The sequence below is a fragment of the Neodiprion virginianus genome, chromosome 4 (genome assembly GCF_021901495.1).
Source record: "Neodiprion virginianus isolate iyNeoVirg1 chromosome 4, iyNeoVirg1.1, whole genome shotgun sequence".
NCBI classification, from domain to species: Eukaryota; Metazoa; Arthropoda; class Insecta; order Hymenoptera; family Diprionidae; genus Neodiprion; species Neodiprion virginianus.
Genome location: NC_060880.1, coordinates 20,177,155 through 20,200,115, shown reverse-complemented (window position 1 = coordinate 20,200,115; position 22,961 = coordinate 20,177,155). Strand labels below are relative to the sequence as shown.

Genomic DNA, 22,961 nt, shown 5'->3' with positions numbered 1-22,961 from the left:
CGTCGATGAAAAACACAGGCTAAAACTAAGTCAAATTAACGGCTCTGCAGAGAACATAAACGCAAACAATGCTTAATCTCAAAAGCCGTCCATATTGACCGATCGTAGAAACCAAAATAATATTCAACCTATTCTTCGTCCTGTTTATTTTTACAATAGCAGATGCATGCGTGCCATATGTGATCTACATTTATTCGCCCCCGAGTGCAGTTTTAATTATACGACGATACCGGTAGTTTTTTGTTAAATTTTCCACTCAAAGCTGGCTGATAGATCACTGTATAAGCGGCATTTTATATTACAACATATTGAAAATGACATAGTGATTAGTTTCGCAGAAAACTGACGCACTTCATTCCTCGATAATTTATCACAATCTCGAAGAGTCTGGTTTTTTTTTTTCTTTTTTTTTTTGCTTTTGGATTTTATACTCACATAGAGCCGCGCGAAACGACCATGTTGAGGTTATCCAAAACTGCAACATTTTTCGTGTAACATTTCCGGGCATTCCTAATGACGATCGCCTCCTGGGCAGTCATTTCGTAAAATCTGCGATCTTCTTCGGTCAAGTATTCACGTTCTGAAACAGAAACAAATTCCGTTCGAGTTAATTGAATAGAAAAAAAAAATAAAATAAGAGGAGAACAATTGTCTTTCGATCATCATTAATGGTAGATCACGTGTTACGTAATCAACTACTTTTATTACTTAATTAAAATTTACGGAATATAACGGAGTAGGTATAATAGTATACCTATAATACACAAATATATAGGTATGTAAAATCTGCCGTGACTGATTTAAAGTTTCTCACGGAAATGAAATAAACGACGCACGTTCTGACCGCATAAAAATAGTGATTTAACTCGCCTCACCGCTCACGATGACAATTTGTGTTTGAGTAATGCACACAGGATTTCTGCATCTCGTACGTATAGGTATATGTAATATGTGGTATATTCATGCATACGATATACATACATATAATGTATATGAAATCGACGAATATTGTTCATTGCCGTCACGTATGAGGAACTGATATTCTGTGCAGTAGACTCGGAATAACAGAAGTCAGAGAAAGAGAGGGAGAGAGAGAGAGGTGAGAGAGAGGATGATTGTCGCACCGAAGGTGATCGTAGCGTATATTTTATTTTTCATCTTCCGGTGCAGGAAAACGAGGGAAAAAAATAATAAAAACAACCTTATCCTTACCACCCAAGTTCCACCTGTTCTCATCAGTATAACCTGCGATATGCGAATATACAAACAGGTATATTCTTGTTACACCGATTTCCCGTAAATCTTAAATCAGACGTGATGTTAATTTGGTGTGAAAGAAGGAGAAGATAAAAATCACACTTGTGCAAAATTTTGTTGAACGCGTACGATGAGTGGTAAAAAAATGTCGGCGCGGAAAATTTGATTTTGTGGGTAATCCAAGAGTGATAAGAAAGAGGATCGTTAATCGGGTGATAATCATTGACGAAAAAATATATCGCAAGGTACGTTGAAACCGCGTTATTTGTTCGACGGCATTATTTATATCAATATGTGTACAAGATCTGATCTGAACGCGAAGGTCAGCGTTTGAGTGCCTGAATTATAGGGCCAATTTGCTGACCAATAGAAAATTGTAATTTTATACACGGAATTAAGATGCCCTCGATGTAGTCAATTGATAATCATTATAACATCGAGAAGTTCCTTTCTAATGTGATAAAATTCCATTTGCCTTATTGATTTTACTTTACATGCACAGAACCATGATTTCACAAAACTCGTAAAATGCGGCACAAGGTAAATCTCGTTTACAAGATATCAATGATAATTATCTTACGCAACGAATCGTTTTCTATACCTATGTATATTATACCCATCGAAATTTTGGAAAGTTTTTCACCGCGATGCGAATGTGGCTAACGAAAGTTTCCTGCGTCACGTATATATACCCATATTGATGCGATAATAATTATGTGAAAACTGAGAAGGAGAAAAAACACCTTTGATTCAGCCAATATCAAAAAATTCTTTACCATTATCGCGACGTGGTCGATAAATAGTCGGGACTGACGAAAAGCTAGACGGACGAGATCGCGTAAGTTTGTGCAACCTAAAACGACTGTTTGTTTTTCCTAAATTTCTCTCTTTCTCCTCAACTATACGCCCGGTATATGATACATGTACATATGTATAAGTGTAAAAGTTTCTCCTTTTTATATAAATCGTAGATCTATTACCAACCTGATCGCCTTTCCCAATCCCAGAGATCCGATGAATGAATAAACGAGTCAACAAGTAAACAAATAAACAGACACTTGAAGAATAACCAATTTTATCCTGTGACAATAAGACAACTGGTCGTTTTGTCACGATTTTTCCATTTCACTGATACAACTCGTCGATCGAAATCACCGCATGAAAACCGCGCACCTCAGACACCTGACAGAGGTAAATATTGGCTAATTAGCGAACTAGGTGGCGAACGTCGCATACCAACGACAAAAGAGGACTGAAATGAACCAGCGATCAGTCTCGCGACGAACCGCGTGCATCGAGTCAGTCCTGCACATTTCTTCGTAGATTGGAAGGGAGAGAACTTAGAGAGCTGTTCGAGGAAGTGAGAGGGGACTGGATTGGATTGGACTCGAATGGAGAACGGAGAAGGGATCGAAGAACTCTTTCTCGCCTGCACCTGCAGCCGTCACTTTCCTCCGACGAAAAATCTGACAAGCCTAAAATAAGGCCGAGATATACCGCAGGTTTGTATAACGACGCAGAAAATGTGGAAAAGTCGTTAGTTTTGAATCAGAGTACAGTGTTTGTAGATTTAAAGCCGCGGGCTAAATTCGCCTGCATTTATGCAACTCGGAGTGCTGTTATCAAAATCTTCCCTGCATTTCGGCAACCGACGTTACATTTAACCGGTTCGTCAAAGTCTATGGTTTATCATTTGTCAAGGTTGCCGTGATGCGGGCGAATTCTGATAACACGTACCTTGAATTGGATAAATTCGGGCGGATTATGATCGAACATATCCTGAATTGCATAACTGCAGGCAAATTTACACTGCGTCGAGTGAAGTTGAATCGCTCTTGTAACATTTCCACAAAATCACCGGTTGTACAAATAGTTTTACGGAAAAGGCAACTTTTTTTTTTCTTTTTTCGTAGCAGAACGCAACAAATTTCAATATTGTAAATTCCGAGCTGACTCTGAGCGGCTTTTTATTCCAGACTTGTTCAAAGTCGAGTGGAAGATCAGCACCATTAGTTGACTGTCGTAGACCAATTAACGCAATCGACTCATTAGCATCGTCTTGCGTCAATTCTCGTAACTGAGAAATTGTGCTCTATAATGTGTGTAACGCAGCAAGATTAGTAGAAAACTAACGAACACCGGATTATTTAATCGCCGTTGGCTATTCATTGCATATGTGTAACATTAAGCACATATAAGTATGTATATATGGGGCATTTCACGACAAATGCAACCCGTGTACCTCAGTTTTTAGTTTTTTCATATCGGAATAGGAGTTTTTTTTTTTTTTTCTGTACCCCGATCTAAATAGATTGCAGGATCACATAATTTTCATCATTCCGTGATCTGTTTCAATCGGTGAATAGAAAAAAAAATCCAATTCCGGCGTGAAAAAACTAAAATTTTGCGAAAAAAATGGTAAACATTAAAATTCGATTATCGTGTCATGCTCAAAAATCATATTTTAAATCGTAAAATCAGTGTGACTTTTATCAGATTTTAAAAAACGGCGATTTCGGAATTGGTTTTAAATTTTTTTTTAAATTTCATTGATGGCTAAAGAAATGTGAAAAAAATTCCGAGACCCTTTTTGCATCATCATACTAAGAAATTATCAAAATCGAAGGGGTTGAGCTACATAGGTTGGAAATTTGACGCGGAATACCCCATATATATATATACATATATATACATATATACAAGCAAAAGCCTGACTGTAAAATTTTCGCACTCAAATGAATGGCTGATGCAATCATTGTCCAATCACGAAACTACAAGTGATTCAAAAATTCCACCATCGAACACTGCCAATTGTTAAGAGGATAAGGAAAACACTACCAAAAAGAAAAATTGTATAGGTAGTAAAAAATTGTAATAAAATTTTACACAACTAGAAAGTTCAATGTTTTGTATCTGCAGGATCGTTACGTAGTATAGTACACAATGGTACTTGCATAATTGGTAATTCATTTCTCCGTACATGAATAAAATAAATATTCTGATCTTGTGATACACGATAAAAAAAAAAAAAATTTACAATTCCGTTGGACTTGTATAATGACCGTTTCCCTTTCTGTCTCAATTTTATATTTATATGTGAGTAAGAAGTTTCTTCTCTGCATGCACGATGTACAAGTAGACTCTAATGCGTTGATGTTGTGTTTACCCTTTTTGAATCCTTGCTTCCGATGAGAAGCCCGTAAGACAAGCAATGCCGTCTATTGAATGATATGCGGATGCGCAAATCATTAATCTACGAGAGAATATTTTTTGAAAGAATGTAAATTCGAAAAATTCGTGACGCCAGGTTCGATTCCTGGCTCCGTTGTTAATTTTTCGAAATCACCAATTTTTCGAATTTACATTCTTCAAATTTATATTTATACTTTGCAGATAAATTAGCACCAATTTATGTGGTTTCTCGATTACAAGTTTCGCCGCCTGTATCAAGTTCAGACCTAAGTGCAATCGTGTCGCGGAATGAAGAAAAAAATCATAGTTGGACACTAAATTATGACTAAACATTCTTTACCGGAATCCGCTGTTTCCATCGCATGATTATAGATGAAACGAAGGCGTGTGTAAATCTCGAGGTCACGTCGATCGGTTATATTTCTTAATCAATTGACGATCAACATATACATGCAATAAAAAAGCGGTGTAAACCCTAATAAAAATTCATCAGGTTTACAACCGCGTAGTGACGGAAGACGCAAAAACTTGAATAACTTGGGAGATAATCGTCTTGATACGATACGTTCAGCTTAATTTACTGCGCGACAAAAGTGAGAAAATAGAAAAAAAAGTTACCCATAGGATTAATTATACATGATATATATTCATAATATACACCGAGTTACGATAAGACGAATCCGTTATTATGGTCGCAGTGTCACGTTTCCTCATTTAATTTTTTTTTTTTTTATTTTTTTCAACAATTTTATTCAACAATTCAACAATTTTTTCCACCTCGATCGTATTCTTCGCTCGCATTTTAGTTGGTATCACAAAGTTCTAGAGGAGGTAAAAAATCGCGTACGGATATCTTTTTACACAGCCTAGTATATCATATACGCGACAGGCTGAGAAACGAGAGGAAATTAATGAACGAGAAGTGATCGCGTGAACTCCAAAAATGCCCAATCCGAAGGCTCCTTACTTGGCCGGCTGTGACAACAAATTACAAGGATCATCTCAAACACGTCGTTCGCCTTGGTTTCAACCAATTATTAGAATGCAAAAGTAGCACCTTCTGCATAAACATATTATATAATAAGTCTGATATGCATCTATTCAACTTTAGGATATAATATATGTATAAAGTAATTTGTTTGTTGTTGCGACACGTAAGTAATTTGTTTGTTGTTGCGACACGTTCTTCAGACAACTTTTGGTTTTGTTCAGCTGTCTGAGGATTATCATGGTGTAAGTATAAATTAAAACCGACTGAAAACCAGTGCGTTTCGTGCAGAGTTTGCATTGGAATACACCTATTCTTCACCTGTGCATTTTTATATCTTTGTTTATTTACTCTTTAGGCATCGCATATTTAACATTGGTTTCTTTCTTTCGTTTTTACATGCAGCGAATCGTTGCGAGTTATCAGGTTTTCAATCATCTTCGGGAAATTGAGAATTTAAATGGTATAAAATCTATGCGCGATCGCATCATGTCATACCTATGTATTTTATTACGTTTTCTCATATTATCAGAGTGTCCCATATTTAGGGTGTTGACGAATTTTTTTCAACTCATACACTAAGAATCTTTTTTCAAATACTTGAAAAACAGTTGCCTAATCTTTTCAGATTTTTAACCAGACTCTAACCCGTGCCGACAACAGGGTGGATTTTCTCATTTAAAATACACGTGTTTCGGACACATTTTCAGTATATATTTTATTGCAAGAGTAACAATGCTACAAAAAATCTGTTACCGCGAGGTTTTAGTGGTCACTAGTGCCGCTATCTAAGAAAAAATTCACATCATCGTACCATGCAATTGCGACGAATTGCCAACCCTCGAACACCAGGCAATAACAATGGCGAGTTATTTTTGTCACGATGTGATTTATTCTTCACGGGAAATCATTAATATTATATCAATATTATAATCGCATGCTTTATAAGTCGTGCACATGGACAATATAAATCGTCATTTATTGTAATAAATAATTCAATTCAACGCGATTCAATTATCCGTATATGACACGTATAACGAGCGATTCATTCTTTATCGACATTGCTTTTTTATCGTCTCTTTTCCCAATCCAGATCACATATCATCGGGCAATAATCTGTGCCAACGTAATGCAAAATAAAGATGTCCAGTGATAACGATATCGGTGTGCAATTAACTAACACGAAGTATGAAATTGTGCAGCGCGGAATCGCTGCAAAGTCACGATGTACGAATATTTCGTAAGGATTTATTAAGAATGAAGGAAGAAAAAACCAACAGAAAATGACAGGGCAAAAAGAAACCGTAATAAGAGTGTTTTATTCGTTGTTTGAGCATTTCCGAACGTTGATCGGGCAGAAAATCGCATTGAATTATGCAGTGGAAAGTTTGTGTTTGCTTTCAAAAGTGCAGCTATATATAGACTGTACAATAATTATTATGCTACAACAATATGATATGTGAATTATTACCATTTATCTTCCGGGATTTGAAGATTCGTTTATCCTTCATCGGTATAATGATAATTATGATAATATAACTTTTATAAAATCTCTGAATAAATGAGAAACTTGCCGTATTATTCTGAGCGGAAAGAATTGATTTATAATCGAAAGTTCGATGAGAATTTGAAATTCAAAATAATACGTCGTGCAACCGTGTAAAAAAAATTGCAAAAACCTATTACCCAGACACGTTTCTGTTCGATAAAAAATGAGCAAGAGAAAATTTATACGTCATTCGCAAAATATCACGCCGAAGCTGAGCTGGAATTGCAAGGCAGGCTTAATTCACTACAGTTACTCGAAGCCTGTTAAAACGAGTTAGAATTCTCGATTTGCGAATATATGTCGCATTCACGGTCATTAGTGCAGCGTATAATAATCCATAAAACGTGCGCGCGCATCGCGAGGTAGAGTAGCATATTTAATTCACGAATTCGGTACGACAGAATCTATAAAATTCTTTGCCATTTAACACGATGCAAAAGGTAACGACAATTCCAAACATTACCTACAATAGAAATAAAGTAGAAACGATAGAAATAAAGAAATGTCACGGATTCTACGAAATGACAATAATAAACTCGTAGAATTCATGCCATTTCTTTATTTCTACGTCAGATGAAAATGTGTTAAGAGTGGTTTTATTAAGAATTTTGTTGTAGAACGGGGCTGTCAAGCTCTTTTTTTCGCTTGAGATACGTGGACTTGTTTGGAGATATACGCGACAATGTCGAAATCGACTAGGGAACTACGTTGAAGAACAAAAAAAAAAAAAAGCGGGAGTGCCCATAAATTATGTAATCGAATTTGACCCCCTCTCTCCGCATTTGTAATCTTTTGTCGGATTCAAAGCCCCCCTCTCCAAATGGCATAAGAAAATGTGCCCCCTCCCTCCCCCCCTTCCCCTGCGGCAAATAAACCTGGAATCACTTTATTACCAGGAAGAGAAATGATAACGCGCAGTATTTATTCTTAGCGATAAAAATTTTTTGTGAATTTCGCATTTTACATACGATGTAATAATTTTATACCCCCCCCACACACACACACACGCACACACAACCACACTCAGTCATGTTTCGTGATAATGTGACACCTCCGATGACGTAATTTACAGACGTTCTCAGGATGACCGTTCGCTCGTGTTTGGCCGCACGACCGGCAGCATTACGGATCTACCACTTGAACCATACTCCCCCCCCCCCCCCCCCCTAACAATATTAACTTACCCCCACTACGGGCGATCGGAGTGGGGGGTTAGCGGTGGGTCTCAAGTAGTAGAGAACGTGTAAGACTTTAATTAATTATTAAATCTAAATTTTGTACAACAAGTTCGATATAACGCAGCCTGTACAGCACTTCTGGAATCACAAGTAACATTTAAACTAAAAAAAAAAAAAAAAAAAAAAAAAAAAAAAAAAAAAAAAAAAAAAAAAAAAAAAAAAAAAAAGTTTCACCAACATCCGTCGAATGGATTTTAAGTTAAATCTTTACAAACACGTGTACGAAAAATTTTATTGATATTTTATAAATGCAAATTAATACAGGAATTTCGTGTCCTTGGATTGTTAATTTTTTGGTTCTCAAATCAATGAAAATTTTACGAATTTCAAACACGATTACATGTATACGTAATATAAATTATTGGTTTTGATTAATTAAAAATTCCGCTCCTCGGAGAACTATGCATAGGATTTAAGCGCGGTTACGTCAAAGCGTTGTCAAATGTTAGTCCTTGATTAACACGCCTATAAAATATCTAAATAATATAAAGTTAGGTTGCTAGGTCGTTGATAGAAACGTATATGTACGTATGGACAATAATTCGAATACGAAAGCAAAATTCTAAACTATGGTCGAGTCACACGATTACCTCCATCAACCTATGCAGGTATATGTAACTATACGTATATATACATGTATACATATACGTATAAAAGTTAATGGTTAAATTTTTTCGAAATAGTAAATTTCTCTACCGAGCTAATTCTCCTCGCCAACAGCCAACGGCTTGTACGCATGATTATACGTACAAAGTAATAGCTACGTATGTACACACATACATATGTATACGCATGATATTATACGGATATATCGATTCTGTGCTGGAGGCTAAGTGAAATACTTTCGTGACAAATCCAATTTTTCTGTACGTTTGTATTGAATTTGAATTTGAAATATTTTTTTTTCTTTTTTCTTCATTTTCAACCATATTATCAAATGAAAAAATTTATACTATTATTAATTGTTATCATCATTGTGGGACATTATAGGTCAGAAAATACCTGCGTACAATTTTAAAGGAGACAATCAACGAAATTGAGTTTCAGAAGAATGAGAAAAATGAGAAAAAAAGAAATTGAATGCAATCATTTCGATAGAGTTACGTACGTATATATAAATTATAGTGTTATTTAATCAGGATTTTGCGCGTCGTTATGAGCTGCACTTACTGAGGTACGTACATACCTTAATACTACTTTCTATGTAGTATAATGACTACGCTAACTTTATACATATACAGGGTGGGCCGAAAACAAAATCGGATCAGTTTAAAACATGAATAAAATCCGTACGCGTTGACCGATTTTCAAAAACTTTTTTTCGCACAAAATTAGAAGAATAAACCTTTCGTCTTGCGTTTGAAGGTATGAATAATCCTTCTGCCTCACTGAGATACGCTTCCTTGAAAAACGGGTTTTGAAGAAGTTGCTGGGAGGATGAAAAAACTCAATATTGATGAATGATAAGCTTAATTTTAATTTTAAATTACCGTTTGAATACCAATTTATTTTCGTTGGATTAGTCAGAAACAGAGAAATGTGTGTTCGTCTTTATTCTCTATTTTTTACATTTCAACATTGTCGAATTATTCATACGGTCAACGCGATCGAAATAGAGGCAATTGGGGAGTGGAATTTAGTAATAAAGTTCGATGTGTCCAGAATTTTCGGCTATTACTGCCAGAGCTCTCCTTCACCGAAATGAGAATCGGCTTTATGGCTTTAACTACTACGGATAAGTCGATAATTCACCCCCACGACTGCAAACGTGATGCACTAAGTGATTTGCCAATAAAAAAAGTCAGCATTAATGCCATCTTGAAACATGTAGAAAATGTTCTTTTTATCTATCTGGTGGTTGGTCGTTTCTGATTGGATTTCAATTAAATTCCGATTAACTGTTGGCTGAAGTATTGAGATCGGTTGCTTGAGGCTCAATAATTTTGGTTCAGTTCTCGACATCATTTACAGCCGACTTTTTTTGACAACTTCCGGCAAACAGAATCTTAACCTCATTGCGCACATTTTGACTTTTTTTTTCATCCTCCCAGGAACTTTTTCAAAACCCGTTTTTCAACAGTGTTTATCTCATTGTCAGCATGGAATTAAGGTTTCCCGGATTTTCAAAAGCGAAACGAAATATTTATTCCCCCAATTTCGAGCAGAGAAAAGTTTCTGAAAATCGGTAGACGCGTTCGCATTTTATTCAGGTTTTAGACCGGTCCGGCTTTCTTTGAACCACCCCGTATATAGAATACGAAACCACACGCCGCGTGATATTACCTCATATATACGATTTTATATTCATTATTCTTCTTCTTATTCATACTGTGACTGTCATTATCATCATAGTACAGACTATTACCGTAGAATATTATTTTTGTATGCAGGTACATAAGTTATATTAATGTTATTAGCATCACAGGCGCAGCAGTTTCCTTCTATATTCATTTATTTTTACAACTTTTTTTTATTTGCATTAGAATTAATCGTGAAAATCAGGATCAAATTTATATCCATATTTTCAAATTGAAAAAGAAATTCTATTGATTAAATTCCAATCATCGTTACATATACGTATGTATTATAAATTTTCACGATCCAATTTTTTATTTGTTCCAATATGCATGCATACACAGGAAGGAAAATGATTCGAAGCAATTTTTCTTCAAACTTAGTTTTAGTAATGGAAAAGAAATCTATTTCATCGCTAATTGTAAGTCGTCGGCATAAAAGTACTTGTGTTTTCAATCGTAACGTTGAATACGTATGTACTCAAATCTTATACTTGTCAGATTTTTCGTTTTTTTCTTCTTTTTTTTTTTTGTAATGTCGCTATGTATGTGGAATTTCTATAATGTAAATATTGATTTCTCTATCGATCTCTCTTTTTTTCCGCCCTGTACCTCAATTCGTGTACGTAGGATACAATCAATATCTCTGCAAGTGCGCTGCGTATAATTTGTAAGTATAATAATCATAATATCTTATAGATGATGATGATAGACGAATTATATTGTTACACGCAAGATGAACTAAAATATTTTTGTTCAAACCGAAAACAATCAAATAAATAAATAAATAAATAAATAAATAAATAAATAAATAAACGCAGCTTTTGTAGGTATTTTCAACTTGAAACACTTGGATATAAAATTTACTTTTTCCGTCGACCAATTATAGTCTCATACATTGTCAATGCGCGTGTTACGTTATTTCTTACATACTTTTATCAAAGACTTGTGATTTTTTATCGTTATTATTTAAACGCAAATGACGCTCGTTATATGTGTAGTGGAAATTGCGTGGTGTTGACCTGAAACTGTCCGTATAATATACATAATATATTATAATACATATTCTAAACATATTATACGCAACCGAATACATAACAGCCAACTCTCTCTCTCTCTCTTGCTGTCTCTCTCTCTCACTCTCTCTCCGCTTTTGTTTCTTCCTCTAGTATTTCTACCGTTGTTATTTAAACAATGTCTCACGATTTATCTGCCGTAACTGATATTATTATACGAAAAAAAAAAATTTACGATCGATATTACAAAACGAGGAAAACCATTTTTAAAAAAAAACCCCAATTTACTTACCCCGTTGGTACGTCACAGTTAATTACACGGTGTTTAAACGATCGAAAATGAATTAAAGGATTAAAAACAAAATCACAAATTTTTCAAACAAACTTGCACACGGTGTTAATTTTTTTTTTTTTTTTTTTTTTTCAGAGAGGATTTTTAGCACAGCACGGAACGAAGATATGTAATAGCACGTCGTGTGTGTTGCGGACATACAGGTATATACGTATGTATAATAAACGGCGAACCTCGTTTCGGCACTTTCACTAAATATATGTTGTACTATACTCCGCGTCTATTACTTTATATACCTCGCGGATTATATACGTTTCGTATTTATGCATTTGAATAAAGTACCTGTATAAAATGCAATGCGGCGCGCCTCTTCGAGAAATATTTTTTATTATTTTTCAGCAAATTTACTGTCTGTATACTCGTATACATATATATATATATTATATATTATATATTATACATTATATATATATATATATATATATTATATATATTATATTATATATATGTATATGTATTTCAGCAGAATCGAATATTAAGTTTAAATTTCTATTACAGTTATAACAGTTCGACAAGCTAGTGCAAGGCAACTCTCGTCAGCTCATACTTTCGGCTTGTGTTAGGCTTGAAAATTTCACCTGTGCAGAGCGACGAATCATGCCCTCTCCCCCTCTTTTCGCCTCCTTATACCTATTACTTTTTATTCTCCTCGTTCTTCTTCCCCTCCAGTTTCACAGGCGACGGGTGAAAACGAGTTTTTTTTTGTCAATAATCGAAGATGAAAAATGTCCAAAATCCAAACTTGTCCCTCCTTCGACCCTTTTTTCATCATTTTAAATACGCGTAGCCTTGATTAGCATAATAAACCGTCAATGTTATACTACACTGGTATTTTTTTTTTCCTGTACGCGCGGAAAGAAGAGGTAGAAGAGAAGAGAGAAAAAAAAAATAAAAAAAGAAAAAAGGCCACAAGATTTAGGAAGAGCGACAAAGTAAAAAAAGCTGATAAAAAGTGTGAGAGTGAGAAAGAGATAGGTACCGAAGCATGCAATTGCCAATTCCATAATTTCGCTGTAGGTATTACAGCTTTGTTCATAAGCCTAATGGGACGAAATCCCGCCGACTTTGAGAACGATTTTTTTACGTTTCGATCCATTCATTTCTTTTGTTCGTTTCATATGTCGATATCGAACATTAAAGCTATAAATATTTGAAGAGTAAACATAAGATATTACACAAAGTAATAGATAATGTAAAGGAAAATAGAAGCAGATTATTATTGAATGATTTAAATAAATGCATTATTATTAATTTTATTGTAGAATATAATGAATAAAATCAACTTTTCGTCGAATCAATCGAATGAAAACTAAATGAAAATCGATTTCGAAGATTTACAAAGAGAATCGAATAATCGGATCTTCACGGTCGAGATGATTTGCGATTTTTTTTATCTTTATTCATATATATGTATGTAAAGTATATAAGATCGAGGCTTATGATTTTGGAGGTAAAATTTCTTTCAGCCTCGATACTATATTCATTCGTTTTTTTATACATTTGATAACACATGTATTTATACGTACGCCGCGAAGCCATTTTCAATGACAGCGAACTGAATTTTCTACCCCGCGATTTGGTACATAACGGGTTTAAAATAACGTCAAACTATCGTACAAGTTGTTGGGTGTATCTTCTTTATATAGCCACCGACGAACCATCTGGTATATAAATGATAGATAATTAATCGTAAATCCTTGGGCAAAATTGCCTCTACGTGATTTAACCGATTGTGCAGCATTACACCAGTGCTTGTACATTTGTATACGTATATGATGTACGTACATTGGGTATACGATACGTGCGTGAACGCGTTTCTTATTCTTTGTCACAACTCGCATAAATTACTAATTAACGCACTGAAAAAACAAAAAAAAAAAAAAAAAAAAAAAAACCGAATAAATGAAGAACAAAAATTCCATCACTTGAATTTATAGCAGTCGAAGACAGTACTTTAACTTTGAAATCCTTATCTTCATATTCTTAGTATTATTTATATCCTGTCCGTTAATCACGGCTCACATTTATACATTCGCGTGATATTCAGCATACAACGAATCAGAATCCAAACGAACAACAGAAAAAAAAAATGTACGCAGTGATTTTTGTCGAATGCGATAAAGAGAAAATTTCTCTTACCGACGGTCAGTAAAACAGACCGACAGATCCTCCCGACAAGTTTCTGATCGGTGTTACTTTCCTTACGAATTTATAAGGCAGGAAGTTACGCCGAGAGAAATTTTTAGTTCCGGTTACCGCTTAGTCCTTAAATATTTTCATTTTTTACCACAATCGAAAAATATAGTTCTAGGTACTAGATGAAAATTAATTTTGTAGCTGTTACCGGAAAGTCTAGTATCCGTTACTATTTTTTCTCATTTAGTTAAAGCCTTATTTAACCAAAAAAGTAGAGTAAACCTCAGAAACTGATTTTGCGTTGCAATTACCAAAAAAGGATCGACAATAGCGAAAAATGGTTAAGCGTACCTCGTTTTTCGTAATTCCAACAATATTCAAACAGTTCTTTTAACGACACCTGTTTTACTGAACTTTTTTAGTTCCTGTAACAAATTGAATTTTTCTCAGTGTAGTTGGCGTAGAATCTCGTATTTTCTGCAAATGATTTTGCTGTTGACGCTGCAGCGCTTTCAGACACATCTCCGTGTGCAAATATTGCATCCGCAATGCGGTAAATATCCACATGTGTACACGTATGTATACCTGTATTAAAAAGTACATAGTGCGATGGGATATCCTTGACCTGAACCGATGTCCATTTGTTCAGATTCGCACAGTTCGCATCTCGTCGTTGATGATAATTGCATGAATAATTATCCATTCTATCAGGTGCTTTGTACAGCAGATTTGTCTAATTTTTTCTTGCGCTTCGACGTTATTATACATAATGATTAATGACAACTTCATCACTCACAAAAGTGACAAAAAGTGACATCAAAGACAATAGTCATCGAGTCAACTGAATGTGTGTTCACGGGCGGCGCAGTAAATATTTATTTGTCTCGACTCAAGATCTGTCGGTCTAACAAAATTTTCAATTGATTCAACTAAATTTTGTCATACCAACAAAAGTATTTTGTTCAATTAAGTAAGTATATCGTGGTCGCCGCATTTAGATGAATCAAACGAATATCACTCGACTCAAATAATCCTTTGTCTCCGTGCACAGATTTCAAACGCCATACGAGATCGTTTTATTCCTGCTGGAAAAAAAAAACATGATACAGAGGACCGAAGCATGAGGAACGAAACGGAACTGAATATTTTGTATACGATTCGATTATATAATTCATTAAATCTGTTTTAATATATTTTAAATGAAAGGTAAATCTGTAATAATATATTAAATCAAGCTAGATGGATAAAAAAATCGCGAATTTTATGTCAGTTGTTTTATGATATTTTGATGTCCGCTTCGCTTTGCTCGTATACCAAAATATGCATATACCAAATGTGTCCAAACCGGCTCATAATGAAACTTCGTTATTCAAATTTATGCAGAATTTTTGAGGAACTTCAGAAAAATCTCGTATAGAATGTAACAAAATTTCAGAGCCCTCGTTGAAAGTGGAGTTTTCATTACCTACATCAAAGTATTTGTGATTCTGAACAATATTTTTTTTTCAATAAACCATCTTGGAAACTTTTTTATTTATTTTGACAAAAAATTCATTCCAATCGGGGTTTTTTTTTTATTTTCGTTATTTTTCAAAGCGATCTATTTCTTACTGTTATGAAAACTTCATTTCCGACAAGGGCTCAAAAATTCAGTTTCACTTCGCTGGATTTTTTCAGATTGTAGTTAATGTGGTGCTTCAGCAATGGCAAGATAAATTGTGTCTCAGATGTGAAGTGTCTGAATAAAGTTTACGAAAATTGGTCTCCATTTTTTAACCAGTGCTTCCGTGTACAAAAAAATTTTGCAGCAAATGTAAAATCTCAAATTTCGATCTCGATCGATGCTTTGAGAAATGCCGCATATATCGGTTATTCGTGAATGATATACTGTTATTGTTTATATTTATTGTTTAAAACAATGCCGAAAAGGTAAAGGAACGAATTGAACAGGAACAAATAGGAGACAATTAAATATTGTAAGCGCGTGTGACGCGAAAAAATTCACACAAAAATACAAATAAATTATCTTCTGTAAGCGATGGCAAGTTCAGTTATAATAAAAATATATTTCACCACGAGATTCCGAAGTTCGGTCGGTCCTCAAACGATCAATCATACGTCTACTCTCGTCCCTACTGGCTCAATACAGAAAAACAAGATTTATAAAAACTGTCAAGGTAACGAAAAAGAATAATTTGAAGAGAATTTAATCTCAAAAGTAGATTATAAATAAATAAATAAAAATGCAAATAAACGAAAACGTTAATCGAAAATAACGAACGTTTTGTCTCATGTTGAAAATTTGCATTTTATTTATTAGTGTGTAACTGCGTATTAGCGGTCTTCAACAAATTTCGTCTTAAATTATTGCGTTTTAGTTGTACCATTGCTATTCGCGTTTTTCCTTGAAATTTTTCTAAAAACGATAACAATCTTACTTGCTGAAAAAAATCTTTTGAAATAAGTCAACCAACAATTAAACAAAGGTTCAAAAACTCTCACTGACGAGAATCCAGTTTCATTGAATCCAAACAATCTTCACTCTGTTTTCAAACGATATCGGAACATACAAATTTCAACTGAAAATCCCGATTTTTAATATAACTTTCAGTGTTATATTACCGATAGTGTTTCTACAATGACACTTGCTTGCCTCTCTCTAATTTAAATTGCGCCGGTATTTAGGCAACCGGTATCGCAAACGCTCCATAATCACCTTCATTTGTTATTCAAGTTAATTTTTTAATTTCTAGTTAATTTTTTAATTTCGAGTTTTGCCAGATTCAACAGAACTGAATTATAAGGTAGAAAAAAAATCAAGAGTCATTTTTACGCACATTTCGAAATCATTGTTCCTCTCTCGATGTAAGGCGTACCCGGCGTTTATCCCTTACTGACAAAATCAGTCACCTGTTAGCGCGTCGTCTGCTTTACCGATTCTGGCTCCATACCGATTTTTGCCTCCTTACCGTCCTTAGCTGTCCGCTAGTATTATTTTCTTTACCGACAATCACTAAGGTAGGTGTCTAACTTATTTTGCGACCAAATTTCCTTCGTTACCATCAGTGTTATTAAACATTTCCTATGGATAATAATTTACCGAAACAGTTACGTGTATGCGGGCTGGACGCACAATTTTTGATATATCAATTCAATGTTATCTTCGGGTATAATCACAAAATTTACCAAGGTCATTTGAAAGTAATGTGGTTTTCGTCCTTTAGTTTTAAGTAAAAGGTAAAAATAATAACGAAAAAAGTCAGTAAAATCAAATAAGAATTTCAATAACAGGTTGTCGACTCGTGAAAAGTCAGAGAAACAGAGCGAAAAAAAGTATATAAAAGAGAAGAAACTGTAACACACCTAATTGCGCAGGTATCGCAACGCAGCGCAGACTGCACCTGCATTATATTATATCTCCCCGAACATTTTGCAATCCATTGCACACATGCCGTAATTTTTTATTGCGCAGCTGCAAATAATTAAACTATTCTTCGTTGTAATTTATCATACGCATGGTACCATCCAGCAGTCGAATTTTTTCAATGTGAAAGTGTTTTAACCGGACTTGTCACGTAGATATTGTATTTAGATCATCAGTGTAAGAAATTTATTCAACTATTTACAATCCGTCGTTTTACCGTCAAATGTAGACTATTGATTTCAATAGGCGAAACAACGAAAGTGCTAAACAATTGTCACGCATTTATTGTATTGCTACATTTTACAACCTTGTCACACGCAAACAGAATAACGAGGAAAAAACCGCAGGCATAAGTCAAGCAAAATGCAAATATAGTCCGGAATTCTCAATTTCAACTGCATTGACAAGTACCATAAAATTCTCGTCACGCGTCGGCAGTGGCATATTTTCCGGAAAAAATCTTGGCTTTTTGACGAAACACAATAACTCGTTAAAAATTATTCGCTGTATCATTATGTACAGTATCGCGCAGCCTTCCTACGTTTTATTCCTTCTAGAAATAAAGAAATTGTTGAAAAAATTTTCTAAATGTTAACTTTTCCGACTCGCGTTAAAGATAAGAATTCTCACATTTTCATTCCCATTTTTATATCATACCGAAATTTTAACTATGCTACATCCAAAAGTATTGTATGTATACTAGGGTGAGCCGAAAAAATTAACCTATCGAATCTACGGTCTTAAAAGGGCCTATTTACTGAGAAAAAAACTCTCCCGTTTGAAAAAATTTATAGCTCAATTTTATAAGGTGTCGCTGACCGTTTGAAATTTCCCATTTAAATAACAGGGAACAAAATTTTTTTCATTAAAAATGCTGCAACTATTGAACCGTTCGAATTAACAAAAATTTCCAAGCATATTCTTGCAGGGCATTAAATTCTCTAAAAAACTCTGACGTGAAAGTCGAAGAAAAGCGGAAATATGCAGTATAGCGTTAATACAAAATTATAATCGAACTTTAACAAAAAATGAAGAACAAAAACAATTTATTTTGCAAGTAGTGCAATTACACCGCCAGCAATATCCTAGTTGTAACAAAAAAAGTTTAATCAACAATTAAAAAGAATATTAATAAATAAATGAGTTAAAAATCTACTCCTTTGACGACTCTAGTTTATAAACAACATCTTCCACACACCTCATTTTATTTTAGTTCAAGTTTTTTCATTTAGTATGGATATTTGCAATCGTAGAGCCCTAAAACTGCATATTTCTGCTTTTCTTCGACTTTCACGCCCCGTAAATATGCCAATTTTTGAGTCTCGAAAATCGACTCACGGGTCTTTTTTCAGAGAATTTAATGCCCTACAAGAATATGCCTTGATATTTTTTATCTCAAACGGTTCAAAAGTTACAGCATATTTAATGAAAAAAGTTTTGTTCCCTGTTATTTAAATGGGAAATTTCAAACGGCCAGCGACACCTTTTCAAATTGAGCTATAAATTTTTTCGAACGGGAGAGTTTTTTTCTCAGTAAATAGGCCCTTTTAAGGCCGTAGATTCGATAGGTTAATTTTTTTGGCTCACCCTAATGTATACACATTTAACACATTGAATCAAGCAATCGTAAGGACAATACTGTATATTCTGTTTGAAAATATAGGACAATTTGCACCGTCTTTTTTTTTGTCCTTTAGTTTTGCGTTTGTTAACAAGCGCCTGATGTGAAAACCGGTTTGACAAAGTAAATGTGTGCGTGCGTGTGTGTAAAGTGGTAATAGTGATGTCAGCGGTTTTGCCATTTTTGTTATCCGTGTTTCGTCTCTCATTCTCATCTACTTCGCATAAATGTATAGATTTTTGTTCAGACACTGTGTTATTCCCCTTTTTTTCAGCGCAATTAGCTAAGGAATTTATCTCTAAATGCTGCAAGATCATGGTCGAAAGTGGTTGCAGCAGTCTGCAGGGTCAAATGCATTCCTACTCAACCAGCTTGAAACTTACATGTAATTACCTATCGTCGCATTCTTCGTATTGGTATAATTTACACCTGCAGCAATTATTCTAGCTCATTAATTGTAGAATCTGTGCGGCGTAACGACAAAGGTGCGTTTGCATGAACAACGCGTCTCGGCAGCGATTCAATGCAGTTCTGTGATTATAAACTCCGTTTCGCGAAGGCGGATTGAACGAAAATTTGAAAATTCGAAAACCGATGAACCTGAAATCATGATTTCGGACACGAAATTAACCGGCATATTTTTAGAATAAAATCTTTCTTTCTCTTTGATATAGGAAAACTGTTTTTAACACTGGACAATCGAAAAACATTTGCAATATTTTTTCAACTCCACCTTTGCTGAAAACACAGGTTCAAACATTTTCTTCGTGTTATTAATGCCGAGTAAAATCGCTATAAGATCAAAAAATAATGAATATATAATAAAATGTTGTAATTTACGGTGATAAAAATTTATCGACTCACTCTTGCGGCAATATTTTCCATTCTTGTTCGCGGTATTGGATAATTTTGACGAATTAGCCGGCAATAAACATTCCATGGAATTGGTCCGAGTCAACGACATCCTGAAGCCCTTCCCCATTATGATATAGTACAATTTCTATATATGTATATAAATTGCAGGAAAAATTATTCCGAATAAAAAGAAATAATAAAAAACAAATAATTTGTCTTCCTCTTTCTTTTCACTCCGAAGTCAGTCACTGATCTATGAAATTTCTCACTATATCCATAAAAGTATAATTAATTGATCGAACATTTGTACAATTTGATCGTATAATTAACCGTTGATTATAAACCGTGTGCGATCGATGTTTTAATGAAAACTAGAACAACGATCGCTGCACGATACTCGCTTTATAGAATAATAACAACAATAATTGCTGAGTGTAGAAAAGAATAACGAAGAAAAAAAAAAAACATCTTCGTTCAACGCAGTCAGCACTGCAATAATGCATTTATTTCATTGTACTCGAATCATTATGATACCCATAATGATACAGTCGCGAAACGTATTTCCGGCAATGATTTTCGTATACTCGTATCGTCCTAAATTTGTCGCAAAATCGATCATGTAATTATCGTTTCGATAAATTGGTTAATTATCGTGGATTTTTTTTTTAACCCCCCTTCTAAGGTTTCTGAAGAAATGGAAATAAAAAACAAACGAAAAATAAGAAGACGAGGAAGGCAAAGTGTCGTGTAATAAAGACACGAGTTTTCCTTGACACGGGAACGTCCAGGAAATTAATATAATTGATATCAGCACGTGATAAATATCTTTGACATTCATAAAACAGCGGTAGTTTAATATCGGGAAAAATAAAAGTTTGCAGATCTGATATCTCGATTGCAGAATTTACATACGTTTCACTAAAAATTGTCTCCAATAAACTTTTTCCCACCCCAAAATTACGTTATATCTGACGAGGAAAATTTTTAAACCTAGTTGCAATAATTATTGCCCTACAAGTATAAGTATATTACAGGTATAAGCGCCAATTTTGTTATCGAATCGGTGTTACATTCTATTCTACGTGCTAATGTCTCTTTTGCAAGTCATTGAACTCTCATCTCACTCATTCGCTTTATTGTCTCGTTTCATCTCGCCGTAACTTAACGAAACCGTTAAGTTTCACATGCCGAAATGGCTGAATACTTGTTAAATATACGAAAAAGAAAAAATTGCGAAGAAAGAAAAAGACACTATATTATTTTACTTTACAACCGACCCAAATTTAGAAACGAAATTTATTAATATCGCGAACAAAGTTGAATATACAGTTACAACAATTAATATCTGTTAATCCTGCAATGATTATCTTGTCGAATAATTGCGGTACAAATTTTGTTAACACAACTAACCCGCTAAATTATCTTATATCATTAATTATTGACACTCCATTACGATCTTATCGCATTTTCTAATCTGAATGCCGTGCTGCCGCTGAGGAATATTCCTTAAATACAACTTAAAACTCTTCGTAGGGAGCTGAATTTTTTTTTCCCCTATTATTTACTTGCTCTTTTCCAACTTTCCTTAGATTCGTTTTTCTTGGCTTTGCACTTATCGTCAAAATTAAAAACCGATTGAAAATCTAAATACGTCGAATCTAGACATCGAATAGTGAGATGAACAAAAAACATTATGAAGAATAAAAACATTCGGAAAATTTAACCGAAACGTAAAAATTCTTGGATAATAATTCTGTGAATAATTCGAGGCTAACAAGCCGACTGATTTTAAATGGACTTGTATAACATCATTAATTCCCGAGGTGATCGTCTCTTTAGAATCTCATATGCATGCAACATATATATATACCGCTGTTTAAAGCCAATCTTATACGATATTTTCGTCATTTTGAATTCGTCTTTCAAATACCCGGCTAGCATTTCCAAGGTTTCTAAAACAAGCTGTCCGTGTAAAGATTGTTCAGGGTCATTTGCAGAAACACTGAACAGGTTCATCGAGTTAATTCGAATCGAATCGAATCGACTAGACTAAACGTGAAAAGAAATGGGGAATTTTTCTTTCCTGGCAACTTTGACAGAGCAGAGATTCTCTGAAACGTTTTTAACGCAAATCGTTACGCTGACTCAACCACCGTAAGACACTGGTCATCGATTCGAATATCATCGGCGTTCCATTTTTTCTCTTTCAAATTTTCGTCTCGTTTCGTTCTTCCAAGTCTAAAAATCGATCGAATTCTCCTCGGATTTCTACCTCAATTTTCATTCAGGTAATATGTGCGACTTGTGATTAAAACAGGAATATAAACGAAATTTGAAAGGTTTAAGAAAAAATCCAACGAAATGATCAAATGCCGTAAAAGCGATTTTCAAAAATAGCATCAATTTCTGCTTTCTTTGCGTATACGTTGGTTTAAGCATTTTTGAAAATTTTGAAACTGTTGTTCTTACAACACCAACGTAAAAGTTCCCGCGATTTCGAGAGATCATCGTTCCATCAAAAGCAATGAATCGGTGAAAAAACTTTGAAGCAAAGAAGATTCAACCTCATTTCAAAAATCGACTAAAAAAACAAGAACACTGTAATCAAACTCTATACAAATCGAGTATTTTCTTTCTCGCTAATGTTCGGGCGATATTAATTGCAATTTTAGTAACTATAAAATTCCTATGAAAATCGACGAAAGAAGAATCAAAGTGTAAAAAATGATTATTGGTAAAACTCGTATTAAATGAAGTTTTATCAGTCACAAAATAACAAAAAACGCGTTTATCACAATATCATGTGCAAACAAACCGTACGTCTACAGTTCTACAAAAACGATGAAAATCACACGAAAATCAACGATTCATAACGACGATATACTTCCGTATTTTCCGACGCTATATGACGTAAAGAAACGAAGCGACGATGTATTATTACAGGTAGGTATGCATACATGCACGTTGTATCTCACATCACAATTATTATTTCCCTTTCCCTTTCCCACCGTATTTTCCCCATCGTAAACTTGCTTTCTG

General features: G+C 34.4%; 1 protein-coding gene across 6 annotated transcripts in view; it reads right to left on the bottom strand.

Moving 5' to 3' along the window:
- Positions 1–22,961, bottom strand: part of LOC124302409 (ABC transporter G family member 20-like) — a 37,477-nt gene that overhangs the window by 13,455 nt on the left and 1,061 nt on the right. The window contains exons 1-2 of one of the 6 annotated variants that reach the window (XM_046758578.1): positions 19,932–20,064; positions 436–580 (exon numbers count right to left, since the gene is read on the bottom strand). In XM_046758578.1, the coding sequence (XP_046614534.1) occupies positions 436–580; positions 19,932–20,049 (263 nt within the window). In that variant the 5' untranslated portion in view covers positions 20,050–20,064. Of the gene's footprint in view, positions 1–435; positions 581–2,241; positions 2,546–6,908; positions 6,964–11,826; positions 12,149–13,412; positions 13,498–19,931; positions 20,065–22,961 lie in introns of those variants that run through there. The other 5 variants (XM_046758580.1, XM_046758583.1, XM_046758579.1 and 2 more) reach the window with 5 other exon arrangements.